At 42.0% G+C, this 19214-nt stretch overlaps 1 protein-coding gene across 1 annotated transcript in view; it reads right to left on the minus strand.

Annotated features, from left to right (window-relative positions):
• Positions 1-19214, minus strand: part of LOC108443450 (stimulated by retinoic acid gene 6 protein-like) — a 37897-nt gene that overhangs the window by 14755 nt on the left and 3928 nt on the right. The window contains exons 2-9 of the mRNA XM_037532700.1: positions 17809-17866; positions 16323-16423; positions 12998-13128; positions 12014-12134; positions 11780-11825; positions 7560-7688; positions 6772-6845; positions 5361-5472 (exon numbers count right to left, since the gene is read on the minus strand). Of these exons, the coding sequence (XP_037388597.1) occupies positions 5361-5472; positions 6772-6845; positions 7560-7688; positions 11780-11825; positions 12014-12134; positions 12998-13128; positions 16323-16423; positions 17809-17866 (772 nt within the window). The remainder of the gene's footprint in view (positions 1-5360; positions 5473-6771; positions 6846-7559; positions 7689-11779; positions 11826-12013; positions 12135-12997; positions 13129-16322; positions 16424-17808; positions 17867-19214) is intronic.

Raw genomic sequence — 19214 nt, forward strand, 5'->3', positions numbered from 1 at the left:
GTAGTCTACCAGAGTGATCTACACACAGACAGAACACACACACTCTTTACTGACTGTTAATGAAGACAGTTACTGACGCTGTAGTCTACCAGAGTGATCTACACACAGACAGAACACACACACTCCTTTACTGACTGTTAATGAAGACAGTTACTGATGCTGTAGTCTACCAGAGTGATCTACACACAGACAGAACACACACACTCCTTTACTGACTGTTAATGAAGACAGTCACTGATGCTGTAGTCTACCAGTGATCTACACACAGACAGAACACACACACTCCTTTACTGACTGTTAATGAAGACAGTCACTGACGCTGTAGTCTACCAGAGTGATCTACACAGACAGAACACACACACTCCTTTACTGACTGTTAATGAAAGACAGTTACTGATGCTGTAGTCTACCAGAGTCGATCTACACACAGACAGAACACACACACTCCTTTACTGACTGTTAATGAAGACAGTTACCTGATGCTGTAGTCTACCAGAGTGATCTACACACAGACAGAACACACACACTCCTTTACTGACTGTTAATGAAGACAGTTACTGACGCTGTAGTCTTACCAGAGTCGATCTACACACAGACAGAACACACACACTCCTTTACTGACTGTTAAGAAGACAGTTCACTGATGCTGTAGTCTACCAGAGTGATCTACACACAGACAGAACACACACACTCCTTTACTGACTGTTAATGAAGACAGTCACTGACGCTGTAAGTCTACCAGAGTGATCTACACACAGACAGAACACACACACTCCTTTACTGACTGTTAATGAAGACAGTCACTGACTGCTGTAGTCTACCAGAGTGATCTACACACAGACAGAACACACACACTCCTTTACTGACTGTTAATGAAGACAGTCACTGACTGCTGTAGTCTACCAGAGTGATCTACACACAGACAGAAACACACACACTCCTTTACTGACTGTTAATGAAGACAGTCACTGACGCTGTAGTCTACCAGAGTGATCTACACACAGACAGAACACTACACACTCCTTTACTGACTGTTAATGAAGACAGTTACTGATGCTGTAGTCTACCAGAGTCATCTACACACAGACAGAACACACACACTCCTTTACTGACTGTTAATGAAGACAGTTACTGATGCTGTAGTCTACCAGAGTGATCTACACACAGACAGAACACACACACTCCTTTACTGACTGTTAATGAAGACAGTCACTGACGCTGTAGTCTACCAGAGTGATCTACACACAGACAGAACACACACCACTCCTTTACTGACTGTTAATGAAGACAGTCACTGACGCTGTAGTCTACCAGAGTGATCTACACACAGACAGAACACACACACTCCTTTACTGACTGTTAATGAAGACAGTCACTGACTGCTGTAGTCTACCAGAGTGATCTACACACAGACAGAACACACACACTCCTTTACTGACTGTTAATGAAGACAGTCACTGACTGCTGTAGTCTACCAGAGTGATCTACACACAGACAGAACACACACACTCCTTTACTGACTGTTAATGAAGACAGTTACTGACGCTGTAGTCTACCAGAGTGATCTACACACAGACAGAACACACACACTCCTTTACTGACTGTTAATGAAGAGAAGTCACTGACTGCTGTAGTCTACCAGATTGTTATCTACACGACAGAACATACACACTCCTTTTACTGACTGTTAATGTAAGACAGTCACTGATGCGGATGTCTGACCAGAGTCGATCTACACCACAGACAGAACACACACACTCCTTTACCTGACTAGTTTAATGAAGACAGTTACTGATGCTGTAGTCTACCAGAGATGATCTACACACAGACAGAACACACACACTCCTTTACATGACTGTTAATGCACGCACAGTCAATGACTGCTGTAGTTCTACCAGAGTGATCTACACACAGACAGACACACACACTCCTTTACTGACTGGTAATGAAGCCAGTCACTGACAGCTGTAGTTACCAGAGTGAATCTACACACAGACAGAAAACACAAACCTCCTTTTACTGACTGTTAAATGAAGACGAGTTACTGATGCTGTAGTCTACCAGAGTGATCTACACAGACAGAACACACACACTCCTTTACTGACTGTTAATGAAGACAGTCACTTGATGCTGTAGTCTACCAGAGGATCTACACACAGGACAGATACACTACACACTCCTTTACTGACTGTTAATGAAGACAGTCACTGATGCTGTAGTCTACCAGAGTGATTACACACAGACAGAACACACACCACTCTTTACTGACTGTTAATGAAGACAGTCACTGATGCTGTAGTCTACCAGTGATCTACACACAGACAGAACACACACACTCCTTTACTGACTGTTAATGAAGACAGTTACTGACGCTGTAGTCTACCAGAGTCATCTACACACAGACAGAACACACACACGTCCTTTACTGACCTGTTAATGAAGAGAGTTACTGATGCTGTAGTATTACCAGAGTGATCTACACAGACAGAACACACACACTCCTTACTGACTGTTAATGAAGACAGTCACTGATGCTGTAGTCTACCAGAGTGATCTACACACAGACAGAACACACACACTCCTTTACTGACTGTTAATGAAGACAGTCACTGACGCTGTAGTCTACCAGAGTGATCTACACAGACAGAACACACACACTCCTTTACTGAATGTTAATGAAGACAGTTACTGATGCTGTAGTCTACCAGAGGGATCTACACACAGACAGAACACACACACTCCTTTACTGACTGTTAATGAAGACAGTTACTGATGCTGTAGTCTACCAGAGTGATCTACACACAGACAGAACACACACACTCCTTTACTGACTGTGAATGAAGACAGTTACTGATGCTGTAGTCTACCAGAGTCATCTACACACAGACAGAACACACACACTCCTTTACTGACTGTTAATGAAGACAGTTACTGACGCTGTAGTCTACCAGAGTCATCTACACACAGACAGAACACACACACTCCTTTACTGACTGTTAATGAAGACAGTTACTGATGCTGTAGTCTACCAGAGTGATCTACACACAGACAGAACACACACTCCTTTACTGACTGTTAATGAAGACAGTTACTGACGCTGTAGTCTACCAGAGTGATCTACACACAGACAGAACACACACACTCCTTTACTGACTGTTAATGAAGACAGTCACTGATGCTGTAGTCTACCAGAGTGATCTACACAGACAGAACACACACACTCCTTTACTGACTGTTAATGAAGACAGTCACTGATGCTGTAGTCTACCAGAGTGATCTACACACAGACAGAACACACACACTCCTTTACTGACTGTTAATGAAGACAGTCACTGACGCTGTAGTCTACCAGAGTGATCTACACAGACAGAACACACACACTCCTTTACTGATGTTAATGAAGACAGTTACTGATGCTGTAGTCTACCAGAGTCATCTACACACAGACAGAACACACACACTCCTTTACTGACTGTTAATGAAGACAGTTACTGATGCTGTAGTCTACCAGAGTGATCTACACACAGACAGAACACACACACTCCTTTACTGACTGTTAATGAAGACAGTTACTGACGCTGTAGTCTTCCAGAGTCATCTACACACAGACAGAACACACACACTCCTTTACTGACTGTTAATGAAGACAGTTACTGACGCTGTAGTCTACCAGAGTGATCTACACACAGACAGAGCACACACACTCCTTTACTGACTGTTAATGAAGACAGTCACTGACGCTGTAGTCTACCAGAGTGATCTACACACAGACAGAACACACACACTCCTTTACTGACTGTTAATGAAGACAGTCACTGACGCTGTAGTCTACCAGAGTGATCTACACACAGACAGAACACACACACTCCTTTACTGACTGTTAATGAAGACAGTCACTGATGCTGTAGTCTACCAGAGTGATCTACACACAGACAGAACACACACACTCCTTTACTGACTGTTAATGAAGACAGTCACTGACGCTGTAGTCTACCAGAGTGATCTACACACAGACAGAACATACACACTCCTTTACTGACTGTTAATGAAGACAGTTACTGATGCTGTAGTCTACCAGAGTCATCTACACACAGACAGAACACACACACTCCTTTACTGACTGTTAATGAAGACAGTTACTGATGCTGTAGTCTACCAGAGTGATCTACACACAGACAGAACACACACACTCCTTTACTGACTGTTAATGAAGACAGTCACTGACGCTGTAGTCTACCAGAGTGATCTACACACAGACAGAACACACACACTCCTTTACTGACTGTTAATGAAGACAGTCACTGATGCTGTAGTGTACCAGAGTGATCTACACACAGACAGAACACACACACTCCTTTACTGACTGTTAATGAAGACAGTTACTGATGCTGTAGTCTACCAGAGTGATCTACACACAGACAGAACACACACACTCCTTTACTGACTGTTAATGAAGACAGTCACTGACGCTGTAGTCTACCAGAGTGATCTACACACAGACAGAACACACACACTCCTTTACTGACTGTTAATGAAGACAGTCACTGACGCTGTAGTCTACCAGAGTGGATCTACACACAGACAGAAACACACACACTCCTTTACTGACTGTTAATGAAGACAGTCACTGATGCTGTAGTCTACCAGAGTGATCTACACACCAGACAGAACACACACACTCCTTTACTGACTGTTAATGAAGACAGTCACTGATGCTGTAGTCTACCAGAGTGATCTACACACAGACAGAACACACACACTCCTTTACTGACTGTTAATGAAGACAGTTACTGATGCTGTAGTCTACCAGAGTGATCTACACACAGACAGAACACACAAACTCCTTTACTGATTGTTAATGAAGATATAACTACATACTGAATCTGTATTCTCCTCCTTCAAATTCAGGTCTTGAAAATTCAGTTTTATCAAATTCAAGTTTTTAAAAAAATTACGTTGTAAGAATTCAGATCATAAAATATTCAGGTTTAAAAATTTCAGGTAAAAATATCTAGTTATAAGAAAGTGAGGTTTAAAAACAATTAAAAACAATTAAAACAATTTGTCCAAAAATATGAGCTGTACAAAATGCAGCAACTGATCGGTCATTAGGGGGAGGGGCTTTGAATGATCGAATCAAGCATGTTTTCCTAAATCATTCTAAATCAGAAATCGATGCCTTCTTATGTACCGTCAATGTTAAAATGACCAGTTTGGTCACAGTAGACTTTCATAATAAAATATAATAATAAGAAGTGCACAAAGTCCAACACAGCTAAATAGCTACACACAGTTTAGGCTGTTGTTCGTTCCTGTGGAAGATTCTGAGAGCAAAACCCTGCAAGCCCACACGCACTGACCATATAGAGTCCGATGAGGGAGATGACGGAGGTGCCGATCATTCTGTTGGGGAATTTAAAATAAGGATCCCAGTCGTACACCTTCCTCCTCAACCAGCTCTTCTCCACCAACCTGCAGTAGAACATGAAGGTCAGACTGTGTGTGAGCGACTCCACTGTGTCTCCCGGATCTTGCTGCCTTTTCTATGATGATTGCAGGCTAAAATGTTAGCTTCTGCAGTGGCACTTGTCAATATATTCAGAAATATTCGTACATTGTTTTGGGGAAAGTTTGCCATAAACCTACTATAGAAATTTGAGCCGATTGTGAGCCTGATATCTTTCCTCAGCTTGTTTTTAATGTTGAATAGTTAGTTCCTGATAAGGGTATCATAAACCTAGTAAATTGGAAATTCGATGCACCTCCGAATAGTATTCCCTAAATAGTGTGCTACCTTTGGAAGTTTAGAAGTTCCAGCCTCTACAGCCAAATAGTGTATCATTTATCGAGTATGGATGTTGCCGATAAATTATGAAAAAACTTATTTTGTTACTATATTTGCACTGTTGGGCTGCAGGATCCAGTATTTACATTACTATGTAGTGCACGATGTAGGGAGCAGGGAGCCATTTGAGATTCAGCCCCAGTGTGAGAGGAGGGGCGGCGTTGGATTGGTGCTAAATATGACTCAGTGGTGATTTGGTGATCAAAAAGTCAAGACAAAGTTCATTTATACAGCGCTTTTTACAAATGAAGTTTGTAAAAAAGCAGCTTTACAGAAAAATCTTAGTCTGAGCCACAATGAGCATCGCCAATGGAGACAGTGGCAAAGAAAAACTCCCTAAGAGCAAGAGGAAGAAATCTTGAGAAGAACCAAGACTCAAAATTGTATGGTTGACACCGGATAGCAAAATATTAAATATATAGTATAGTAGTAAAGCACCGCCTCTCATGGCTTTTTGCTTTAATATACACCAATCAGCCATAACATTCTGATCACCTCCTTGTTTCTACGCTCCTTCTCCATTTTATCAGCTTCACTTACTGTATAGCTGCTCTTTGTAGTTCTACAGTTACAGACTGTAGTCCATCTGTTTCTCTGATACTTTGTTACCCTGTTCTTCAGTGGTCAGGACCCCCATGGACCCTCACAGAGCAGGTACTATTTGGGTGGGGGATCATTCGGTAACACTGATGTGGTGGTGGTGTATTAGTGTGTGTTGTGCTGGTCTGAGTGGATCAGACACAGCAGTACTGTGTACTTTAGTACACGTTTTACAGCGACGATATATAGTGTGGCGAGTGGATGAAACTGCAAGCCCTTGCTAATATTATGATGTTGGCTGAATTTATGTGAACTTGTTATCACAATTTCTGGCAGTGATCATACAGATGTTAATATACATGTCATATGTGATGATGTGTGTGTACCGTTCAGTTGGTCGTCTCAGTAGTGTTTGTACATATCTGAACTGGTGAGCCTGAACGAGCTTCTCTTCTTCCACCTACAACCCAAACACACATACACACACAGGTTGTACTTGAATTCTATGGGAGTTGAATGTTGGCAAATTTCATGATGTACATGAAGCACTGTAAGAAGAGCATAGTCGCATATGGCAATTCATGGGGTCCAAGCACTTTTACCTATTAAATTACAATTTGCATTTTGAAGAGTATTCCAAAATGGTTGCTATGGTATCAAAGATGGTAGCCAGGATGTATCTATGTGGTTGCTACACTGAGGATAAACAGTTGTTATCTTATCCCAGGAGGTGGGATAGTGTGTGGTTGCTATGGTGTCCAAGGTGATTGCTAGGGTGTTACTGTGTAATTGTTGTGCCATTGGAGATGGTTGCTTGGATGCTGTTAGGTGGATTCTATGGTATCCTCAGTGCCTGCTAGATGTAGGGTGTCTGTGGTGTTCCAGGTGGCTGCTATGGCATTCCAAGTGGTTGCTAGGTTATTGCTGTGTTGTTATTGGTATGGGAGGTGATTGCTAGGGTATTCCTAGAAGGTTACTATGGCATCACTCATGGATTGCTAGGGGATTGCTAAGTGTTTTCTGTGGTGTTGCAGGTGGTTGCTATGCTTTTCTTTGTGGTTGTGTGTTTTGTACAGTCACCTACTGTTACTGTTACTTTTACAGCGCTTGCTGGTGATCAGGCATACAGTTGTATATGAGATAATATTGGCATTTTTGTGTATGTTTGTGAAACCTGTTCATTCTGCAGGTGTAAACGAATCCGCACGTCCTTCACCACCATATAAATGAACCGTCCCATCAAGAAACCCAAACACAGGAAACACGGCCACTGCAGAATTAACATCTCATAATCACCCAGAACCTGTAAGTGCAAAGCACACTCAGAATAGTGACCAATTATAGGGAAAAAAGCATTTTAAGGTGTTGGGCCTGATTTTACAAGCCACTGGAACTCAGAGGATAGACCATCATTATTCCAAAAGATCTTCATTTTAATGATGGTGTTGCAGAACACGTCAGTCAAAAATCTCAGCTGGGAGATCTCAATCTCAATGTCCAGCTGGGTTCTGATACAGTGACTATAAAATTAATAATTTTCTCATTAAACCATTCAATAATTTTTTTCATCGTTGGAAATTGTTGAAAGTATTCTAAGTGAAAATGTGTTAACACATCCTCTACAGTAGATGCAAGTCGGCACATTTTAACATACAATTACTGTTTATTTGCTGAATTTAACACACACATATATATATATATATATATATATATATATATATATATATATATATATATATATATATATATATATATATATCCATCCATCCATCCATCCATCCATTAGCTTCCGCTTCTCCGGGGTTCGGGTCGCGGGGGCAGCATCCTAAGCAATGAGGCCCAGACCTCCCTTTCCCCAGCCACTTCCACTAGCTCTCCAAGGGAGATTCCGAGGCGCTCCCAGGCCAGCTGGGCGATATAGTCACGCCAGCGTGTCCTGGGTCTTCCCCGGGGTCTCCTCCCAGGTGGACTTGCCTGTGACACCTCCCGAGGGAGGCGTCCAGGAGGCATCCTAACCAGATGCCCGAACCACCTCAGCTGACTCCTCTCGATGTGAAGAAGCAGCGGCTCTACTCAGAGTCCCTCCCGGATGACCGAACTTCTCACCCTATCTCTAAGGGAGAGCCCAGACACCCTGCGGAGGAAACTCATTTCGGCCGCTTGTATTCGCGATCTTATTCTTTCGGTCATTACCCAAAGCTCATGACCATAGGTGAGGGTGGGAACGTAGATCGACCGGTAAATCGAGAGCCTTGCCTTATGGCTCAGCTCTTTCTTTACCACAACAGACCGGTAAAGAGCCCGCATCACTGCTGACCCAGCACCAATCCGCCTGTCAATCTCCCGCTCCCTTGTACCATCACTCGTGAACAAGACCCCGAGATACTTGAACTCCTCCACTTGAGGCAAGAGCCTATCCCCGACCCAGAGAGGGCTCTCCACCCTTTTCCGCCTGAGAACCATGGTCTCGGATTTGGAGGTACTGATTCTCATCCCAGCCGCTTCACACTCGGCTGCAAACCGATCCAGCGAAAGCTGAAGTTCGCGGCCTGATGTCCCCAATAGGACCACATCATCTGCAAACAGCAGCGATGTGACCCTGAGGTCACCAAACCGGACACCCTCCATCCCCTGACTGCGCCTAGAAATTCTATCCATAAAAATTATGAATAGAATCGGTGACAAAGGGCAGCCCTGACGGAGTCCAACTCTCACTGGGAACAGGTCTGACTTACTGCCGGCCATGCGAACCAAACTCCTGCTCTGTTTGTACAGGGCCTGAATGGCTCGTAGCAAAGAGCCATGTACCCCGTACTCCCGAAGCACCTCCCACAGAATACTCCGGGGAACACAGTCGAATGCCTTCTCCAGATCCACAAAGCACATGTGGACTGGTTGGGCAAACTCCCATGAACCCTCCAGAATCCTGGAGAGGGTGAAAAGTTGGTCCAGTGTTCCACGACCAGGACGGAACCCGCACTGCTCCTCCTGGATCCGAAGTTCAACTATAAGCCGGACTCTCTTCTCCAGTACCCCTGCATAGACCTTGCCAGGGAGGCTGAGGAGTGTGATTCCCCTGTAGTTGGAACACACCCTCCGGTCCCCTTTTTTAAAAAGAGGCACCACCTGCCGTCTGCCAATCCAGTGGCACCGTCCCCGATGTCCAGGCAATGTTGAAAAGGCGTGTCAGCCAAGACAGCCCCACAACATCCAGAGCCTTGAGGAACTCAGGGCGGATCTCATCCACCCCTGGAGCCTTGCCACCAAGGAGCTTCTTAACTACCTTAGCGACTTCGGCCTCAGTAATGGACAAGCCTATTCCCATGTCCCCAGACTCTGGCTCCTCACTGGAGAACGTGTCGGTGGGATTGAGAAGGTCCTCAAAGTATTCCTTCCACCGCCCAATGACGTCTTCAGTCGAAGTCAGCAGCACACCATCTCCACTATATACAGTGTTAGTGGCACACTGCTTTCCCCTTCTGAGTCGCCTGACGGTTTGCCAGAATCTTTTCGGAGCCGACTTAAAGTCACTTTCCAAGGCCTCACCAAACTCCTCCCATACACGGGTTTTTGCCTTGGCAACGACTGAAGCCGCAGATCGCTTTGCCTGTCGATACCTGCCAGCTGCCTCTGGTGTCCCACAGGCCAACCATACCCGGTAGGACTCCTTCTTCAGCTTGACGGCATCTCTCACCTGGGGTGTCCACCACCGGGTTCGAGGATTACCGCCCCGACAGGCTCCAACTACCTTACGGCCACAGCTACAGTCAGCCGCTTCAACAATGGAGGAACGGAACATGGCCCATTCTGAGTCTATGTCCCCCACCTCCCCCGATATCTGGTCAAAGTTCTGACGGAGGTGTGAGTTGAAGATCAATCTGACAGGTTCTTCTGCCAGACGTTCCCAGCAAACCCTCACTATACGTTTGGGCTTGCCTGGTCTGACCGGCATCTTCCCCCACCACCTGAACCAACTCACCACCAGGTGGTGATCAGTTGACAGCTCAGCTCCTCTCTTTACCCGAGTGTCCAAAACACATGACCGCAAGTCCGATGACACGACTACAAAGTCAATCAATGAACTGCGGCCTAGGGTGTCCTGGTGCCATGTGCACTTATGGACATCCTTGTGTTGAAACATGGTGTTCGTGATGGACAAACTGTGGTTTGCACAGAAGTCCAAAAACTGAACACCACTCGGGTTCAGATCAGAGAGGCCATTCCTCCCAATCACACCCCTCCAGGTCTCACTGTCATTGCCCACGTGAGCGTTAAAGTCCCCCAGTAGGACAATAGAGTCTCCAGGAGGAGCACTTTCAAGCACCCTTTCCAAGGACTCTAAGAAGGCTGGGTACTCTGAACTGCTGTTCGGTGCATAAGCACAGACAGCAGTCAGGACCCGTTCCCCAACCCGAAGGCGTAGGGAAGCTACCCTCTCGTCCACCGGAGAAAACCCCAACATACAGGCACCGAGTCGAGGGGCTATGAGAAAGCCCACACCTGCCCGTCGCCTCTCACCATGGGCAACTCCAGAAAAGAATAAAGTCCAGCCCCTCTCGAGGAGATTGGACCCAGAGCCCAAGCTGTGTGTTGAGGTGAGCCCGACTATATCTAGCCGGTATCTCTCAACCTCGCGCACCAACTCAGGCTCCTTCCCCGCCAGTGAGGTAACGTTCCAAGTTCCAAAAGCCAGTTTCAGCAACCGAGGATCAGAACGCCAAGGCCCACGCCTTCGGACACTGCCTGCTCCACAAAGCACCGAACCCCTACTACTGCCCCTCCCATTGGTGGTGGGTCGATGGGAGGGGGGACTCATGTAACTCCTTCGGGCTGGGCCCGGCCGGGCACCATGAGTAAATGCCCGGCCACCAGACGCTTGCTGGCGAGCCCCTCCCCCAGGCCTGGCTCCAGGGTGGGGCCCCGGTAACCCTGATCCGGGCAGGGTACACAAATCCTGTTCTTGTCTTCTCATAGGGGTTATTATGGATCACACTTTGTCTGACATGTCACCTAGGACCAGTTTGCCATGGGAGACCCTACTGGGAGCTTTTGCTCCAGACAATATAGCTCCTAGGATCATTCAAGCACGCAAACCCCTCCACCACGATAAGGTGGTGATCCATGGAGAGGTATATATATAATATATATATATATATATATATATATATATATGTATATACAAAAACATATATAAAATAAGTCCAAATGTTATGGGACTCTCAGCAAACAAAGACAAATTGTGCAATTGCATAAAAAATTATTAATTTCATTCCCTGTAGAAGAAATGTAACTTATTTTCACTTAGAAAAGCAACAAAACATGTAACTGGACCTGAGGTGTACATACTTTTGCATACATTTATGTTATATGGTTAAGGAAACTTTAAAGACCCACCTCACCTCCAGGACAGGTGATAACATCCCAAAGTCTCACGATCAACCTAAGATATGCATACATACAAAATAGTCAGAACTACTTTTATAATAAAATTGTTCTACTTTTAGAACATTGTAGTGATGTTTTTCTTGTCAGTAAGACTGAAAATCAGTTTAGCGCTCATTTGTGTTTCCCCACCAAACAATGTGTAATATACTGAGTGTGTGTGTGTGTGTGTGTGTGTGTGTGTACCAGGCAAGTGTGTACAGTAATCCCAAAACTCCTCCAAGCGCTCGATGTGGTGTTGACAGACAGGCAAAGAAAGGCATGTAGGCCACACCCACCTCCACAGCACCAATCAGATACACAAAAGCTGAAAGAAACGCATATTAGTGTTACCCTAGCAATGGCCTAGCAACACCTTAGCAACCACTTTGGACACCCTAGCAATGGCCTAGCAACACCTTAGCAATCACTTTGGATACCCTAGCAATGGCCTAGCAACACCTTAGCAACCACCTTGGATACCCTAGCAATGGTCTAGCAACACCTTAGCAACCACTGTGAATACCCTAGCAATGCCATTGCAACACCTTAGCAACCACTTTGAATACCCTGGCAACAACTTCGCAATCACTTTGGATACCCTAGCAATGGTCTAGCATCACCTTAGCAGCTACTTTTGTTACTATAGCAATGGCTATACCATAGCACTTAGCAACACTCTGGCAACCACCTAAAATACCATAACAACACTGTAGCAACCACCTGGGAATTGCTTAAGCTGCAGAATCACTCTGCATGTTCTATAGGAAATGTTCATTAGGTTTAACCAGCATGGAAATGCTTCGAATCTGAAATGATAATACTTAGTATTTAAAATTTTCAGAGTAAAATTATATCATAACATTTTAATGAACCATGCATGAAATCATTTGGTGAATTTAGTATATTTGATTAAAGAAACATTAATTGTGGCCTGTGCAAAACGTATGGCTCATTTTCATTTTTTATTTTTAACATGTTAATCTCTGCAAACACGCAGCCATTGTGCAGTAAAATGTGCAGAAGTGTTTTCTCTGTGGAGGATGTGATAACACTTAGAAAATCCACACATAATTTTGCCTAAACTTTTGCATATGACTGTATATTAAGTATGGTACTCATGTTTTTGGCACCCATGAAATCCCAATTAAACCCTTTTATTGAACCACAGATGTCTGCTGTATCAGGTACCTTTGGCCCAGTTTGGTACAGGAAACGGCGTGTAAGACTCAGAGAACAGCTGGAGAACACTGGGAGCCACAGCGCCGAAAGCAACGCCATATGACCAGCGGTTACTCATACTGCCAATGAAGTCCAACGGCCTGACCAGAACAAACAGAGAATGAACGACAGGTAACACATCAAACACAGACAGACCAGTGCGGGTCATTCACTCAGAGAACACTGCAGGAACAATAAAGCAGCACTGCTTTAAGAGAATTTAGGTCTTCTTTTGCAAAATACAGTTTCATTGTGATATGGAGAAACTTTAAAGCTGTGGCACTGAAACTTCACAGTTGTCTAAAATAATTATAAATAAGCTTTTTTAGTTTTTACATAACTTGAAAATTCCCATTACCCCTCACATTGTATGAGAACTTCATGATGAATGGACTAAAAGAAACAACCTAAAATAAAAAAAAATAAAAAAAAAAGTGATGAAAATATAGATACAAAATTTGGGCTGTTTAAAGCTGCGTTTGTTAGTCATGTACTGAGTTCTGCTCAAAATGAGCTAAAATGATCACAAACAAAACATTTGGTAAAGTTTCAATAGTGATGTGATTGTTTTGGTAGTGACAAAATAGAATGTTTAATGATTTATTGTAATAAAATAACCATAATTAAGGTACAGGGTCACTCAAAGCTAAAATACTCTTGTGTAAACTCCACATCAGTTAAAAATGTGTTTTCAATTCTAATTTTAAAGCAATTCATCCATCCATCCATCCATTTTCTAAGCCGCTTCTCCGCCAGGGTCGCGGTAAAGCAATTCAATAAAATATATATTACATTAGAACCCATATACATTACATTAGAATCAAAGGGACAACTTCAAGAATTGTTTTTATATAGTAGAAAACAGTGATTCCAAACTTTTGAATTGTAATGTATGTACATATAAGTTTTGTATCCTTATTTTAAAAAAATATTGTGGCATTGCTACACTACTGCATGATTTCATTACAGATAGATTTACTTCACAACTAAATCCCGAAAAAAGGTTCTAAAAAAATTAATATCCACAATGAAGTTCTAATAAAACTAATATCCAGAAAGAAGTTCTAATAAAACTACTATTCAGAAAAAGGTTCTAAAAAAATATCCACAATGAAGTCACTTAAAAACTTAAATAAAATTATTATCCGGAATGAAGTTCTAATGAAATGAATGTTCAGAATAAATTGATAATTAAATGACTATCTAAGAAGCCTCATGTTCCAAATCTTGAACTCAGTGAAAAGCAGGGAAAGTTTAAACAGGATTAATACAGAAAACTACTGAAATGCTCTAAAATATTCCAACAACTGAAGGATGTTCTTTGGCCATCTTCCAGATGTTTGGTGTATTATCTAAGATAACTGTAGCGAGTTCAAAATAGATTTCAAAGTAGGTCAGTGTAAAAAGTGTTCATTTAATTGCTCTTATCTAAAACGTGATTGGCTTTAAGCCAAAATAAAGTGTGTGGAAGGAGACGCCATTCATATTAATCATAACAAAGCGGCAACGGAAGCGGCACTATCTGGAGTTTGTTTGTCCTGCGCAGGTGCCAGCATGGTCATTTATCCAGTATTTGTCCACTTCAGTTTTTATTGTGGGGGGTGTAGAGTTAACCAACTTAATGAGTTACTTGTTAAGATACATCTAAACTGGCACAAAGCATGATCACTGTGTTGTATTTTATAGGGATAAGCACATTTTATTGACTTACATTGAATTATCACTGAAAATGCAAAAAATATTTACTCTTTTTACCATTTTACATGGTATTTACCTGCTTTTGTCTCTTTAAAACTATTAGGTGGCACTGTAGTGTACGTTACAGTTAATACTACATAAACTCATCATGTTAACTCACTTAAATCTATACGTTTATAAAGTCTCGTTCCGATATTCATGCTCTATCATAAAGGCTCAATCAGGATCAATATCGCCAAATATCGAAAGTCGATCAGCCAGAATTGATCTAACTTGGCTGATCCTGAAAACTGATCAGTGACATAAAATTTATAAGCCGTATTTCATCTGAGGCACCAGAATGTAACTGCTGCACCATTTAAGGCGGAATGGGGAAATGGGAATAAGAAGCTGGTGAATAGGAAGCTGACTTCAGCCTTGTCATAATATTTATTTCACTAATAAAAAACAATTTTCCTGAAGCGTATTATTACATATTTGGATCGTATTTCGCCGTAAACTCGCTGTGTGAACATGTAGAGCTGTAATTAACACAATTTATTGTCAAAGCTTTGAAGATTAGTTTCTATTGGCACATTAGCATCCAGGTGGTAATCTTAGCTTAGCTTACACTGCTCTAGCATCATGACTTATGACTTTGGTGGGGACTGAAAATCCAAATAAAAGCAGAGCCGCAACATTGATTCTATGTCAGGCCGTGTAGAGCTACAATTAACATGGCTTATCGTCAAAGCTTTGAGGATTCACTTCTGTTAGCATGTTAGCATCCATTTTCTAAACTTAGCTTAGCCTACACTGCTCTAAAGTCATGGCCTAAAGCTTTGGCAGGGACTGAAAATACAAATAAAAGCAGAGCCATAGCAGTGACTGAATGTCGGACCTTGGTTTATCGCATATTTAAAGCCCATCTGTGAAGATTTGCGATATTGGCCTGTTAGCTGCACTGGTTGCATAGGCTCCAGTTATTTCAGTGGCCATGCTAGCCTGAGGTGCCAGAATGTAACTGCTGCACCATTTAAGGTGGACCTGGAAAATTCAAAGCAACAAAACGGTGAAAAAGAAGATGACTTCATCTTCATCGAGAGTTGAAAGGAATGTAAAGGAATGAAGAGGTTGCTCTGTTTCTGCTTGGCGGGTAATATTATACTCGCTGTTTCACAGAAACAGTAGTCACTATTTCTTTTGTTTCGTTTGCTGATGTTTGTAAAAGATAGTCACAACTGGTTAGCTTTATAGTAGCAATTGTAGCGACAGTTTGCCAGCTAAAATCAGAGTTTTATGGCTACAAAGATCTAAAACGTGTTATTTGCCTTAGCAATGCATGTCCATGAATTGGGGGGGTGGGGCTTCTGAAGGAGCACTGTGTATTTGTCTTGCTGTTCAACTCCATCCTTGATTGGTATTGGCTATTGCCTGATTGTGTTGAAAGGCGATTGGCAATCGGTATTGGCCCCAGAAACACTAATTGGTCCATCTCTAATTGATTATTACGTTATAGCTAAAGTTACATATATTTCAATGTAGTAAAGCACAAATTCCATAATAATAGTTTTAAAACTACTTTTGAGCACGATGTTTATGTGTGTTTGTGACTCACACTACAAAGCCAAACCGTCCTCTCAGGTAGGGGAAGCGTTCCTCAAAGGGCTGCGTCTTCTCTCTGTGGTGCAGGAATGACAGTGCTGCCACGATGCACATCTGCAGGAGGAAAAACAGCACATGGTCACAGATCTTTAGGCATGAGGCACAATTCAATCAGATTTCAATTCAGGGCATAAAGATGTGATTTGTGATGCAGCTTCATTATTGACTTCTATAGCCTATATCATGGTTTGTGAACTCCAGTGCTGGATGGCTGGAGTCCAGTACAGTTTGGTGATTTTCCTACTTATACACACTTGATTTAACTCAGCGGTTAATGATCAGGTTTAGTTGGCATGTTAAGTAACAAACTTTGCTGGACACCAGCCATCCAGGTCTGCAGTTCACTACTCCTGGCATGCATTGTGAATTTTTCTTAGCATAACGTAAGAAAAAGGTTTTGACTACAGATACCAGGTTCTGGAAACTGATTTAAAGTTAAACTGCATTTAAAGATATCAGCTACAGATGTCTATTTGTATGCAAAAGTTTGAACCCCCACATCGAAAATGAATGTTTTGTTGACTTTGTATGTAAAAATAAGGATTTTATTGGCGCCAACACTGCGGGAACAATATTCAAATAACGTTATGCAAAACTCAGAATCATATTTTGTTGCATTTCTAAGTGAAAATAAGTTAACAGATCCTCTACAGATAGCAGTGCGCAATTTATTTTCAGGTTTTGAGTTTAAAATATTGGAAAGAAATAAAAGACAAAATGGAGAAAATGTAGCAAATAAATAGTAATCTGTGTATTAAAATCAACAAAACATAATTTGCGTGTAACTGTCATAACTGGTGGAAAAAGTCTTATGTCTACATAAAGGTAATTTGAGTTAAAGTAAAAAACCTTCTTAACTTGTTATAGAAGTCAATGTAACAAGATTTTTGGAACAGATTCAACTTGACTCGCATCTTGGAGACTCAACTCGGATTATGCGCCAGAGATTCACATCTCAGAGACTTGAAATTCGACTTGGACTCTCATGAAGCCACTTGTGAACATCTCTGCTGTCAAGCGATTAATGTACTGCCTGTTTGTTGATATCAGTATTGAGTGGTAGTGACACGTTGTCCTTGCAAGTTTGAAGTTTTACTGTCAGTGGGGGTCTGACAGGCTTCCCCTAGCTTTCTGGATATGTGGCTAAGCACCAGGCATGTGCCTCATGCTGTAAGAGTGAGTTGCCAACAAAGAGCATTCCTACTGGTTGAATTTGCTAGTATTGAAAGCTGGAACAAATAAGGAAGTGCAGACTTTCCATGTCATTGACCTCTGAAATCAGCACAAAATCTTTTCTGCCCAATCTTATCTCCATTAAAATAAACCATTAATACATAACCTGCTGAACAATAGAGAGCTGTCATTGACAATCTCTAACCGGGGGGGGCAGTTTAACCTCAAATGAATTATATTAACAATTAAATCAGCTTGTAACTTACAGAAGGAAAAAGGGACACGTGTAGAAACAGGTCCAAAGAAACCCCACACTGCCTTTCCCTACGAGAGAGAAAGAAAGAGACAGTGAAAAAGAAGAGATGAAATTCATGTGAGGTCATGGTATATTTTACAGTTCAATAAATATCATGTAGTTCAGAATACCAATGTCAGATTTGGTACATCTGTTACCTGAAATACTCTCTTTCTAATGGTATGCATCCTTTTATGCCAGCCCTTGTTTGAGTCGAGCAACATGCATTTGAAATATAGACTTGATGTGATTTTTTTAGTGTTTAATGCCTTATAGAGGAGAAATCTTTATGACTTTGAGGCGAATACCAAGTTACCAAAGGAGTATTGTGATACACACCGATCAGGCATAACATCATGACCACCTCCTCATTTCTACCATGGGGGTCCTGACCACTGAAGAACAGGGTAACAGAGTATCAGAGAAACAGATGGACTACAGTCTGTAACTGTAGAACTACAAAGTGCAGCTATACAGTAAGTGGAGCTGATAAGATGGACAGTGAGTATAGAAACAAGGAGGTGGTCATGATGTTACACCTGATCTGTGTATCTATCACAATATTATTTTGTAGTATTTTCAGAAAGACTTAAATGAAAACCAAAACATCCATTCATGTATCTTTGGTTTTGGCACATACACCTAGGCCTCACTCACACATATACTAAAGCAAACATATATAATAAAAATTGATATTACTGATCACTAGGCATGTGCAATGGTAGCGGAATACTTAGTACTGAATACTAAGAAGCGTTTGAATACTTAAATAACTAAGCATCCAATGTCCATTATGGATATTGCTGAAAAATGTGACCAATCTGCTCATATTTCTGAGAAAGTACATATTTTATCACATTTTGGCACTCCAAAACAAAGTGATTTAGCATGAGCTTTTGGCTAAGGAGGCATTGTTAAGGACGTGACTGAAAAGCCAGAGGTAGCACAGCTTTATTGCTTACTGGGCTAACTACGCTAACCAGTTTTAGCTAGATCTAAAAACAATGAAAATGAGATATGTTGGAACATCAGCCACCGAGGAGAAAATACCAAAGATGAAGAGTCCACATCAGCATCCAAGGTTGTACTTTTTTTAGCTCATCTGAAGAGGGAGCTTGTGTTACTGGTCTGACACAAAAACGATCTTCTTTTGTCTCTTTTTTGGTTTTTCAATAAAAAAAAAAAAGTGTTTCCTAATGTGTTGCCTTACCTGCTGCAAAATTCTTGGGCTACTCCGCCTCTTAATACCAAGGCTATCTCTAAAAAAGGTAAGCCCTAGTTTTATTTCGGCGAGTCATTCATTTTTTGTCGTTTTCTTCTTATTTCTTTTATTGAATATCCATTTGTTAACTCTGATGGATACTTGAATATGACCAC

Source organism: Pygocentrus nattereri, chromosome 22, assembly GCF_015220715.1.
Source record: "Pygocentrus nattereri isolate fPygNat1 chromosome 22, fPygNat1.pri, whole genome shotgun sequence".
Lineage (NCBI taxonomy): Eukaryota > Metazoa > Chordata > Actinopteri > Characiformes > Serrasalmidae > Pygocentrus > Pygocentrus nattereri.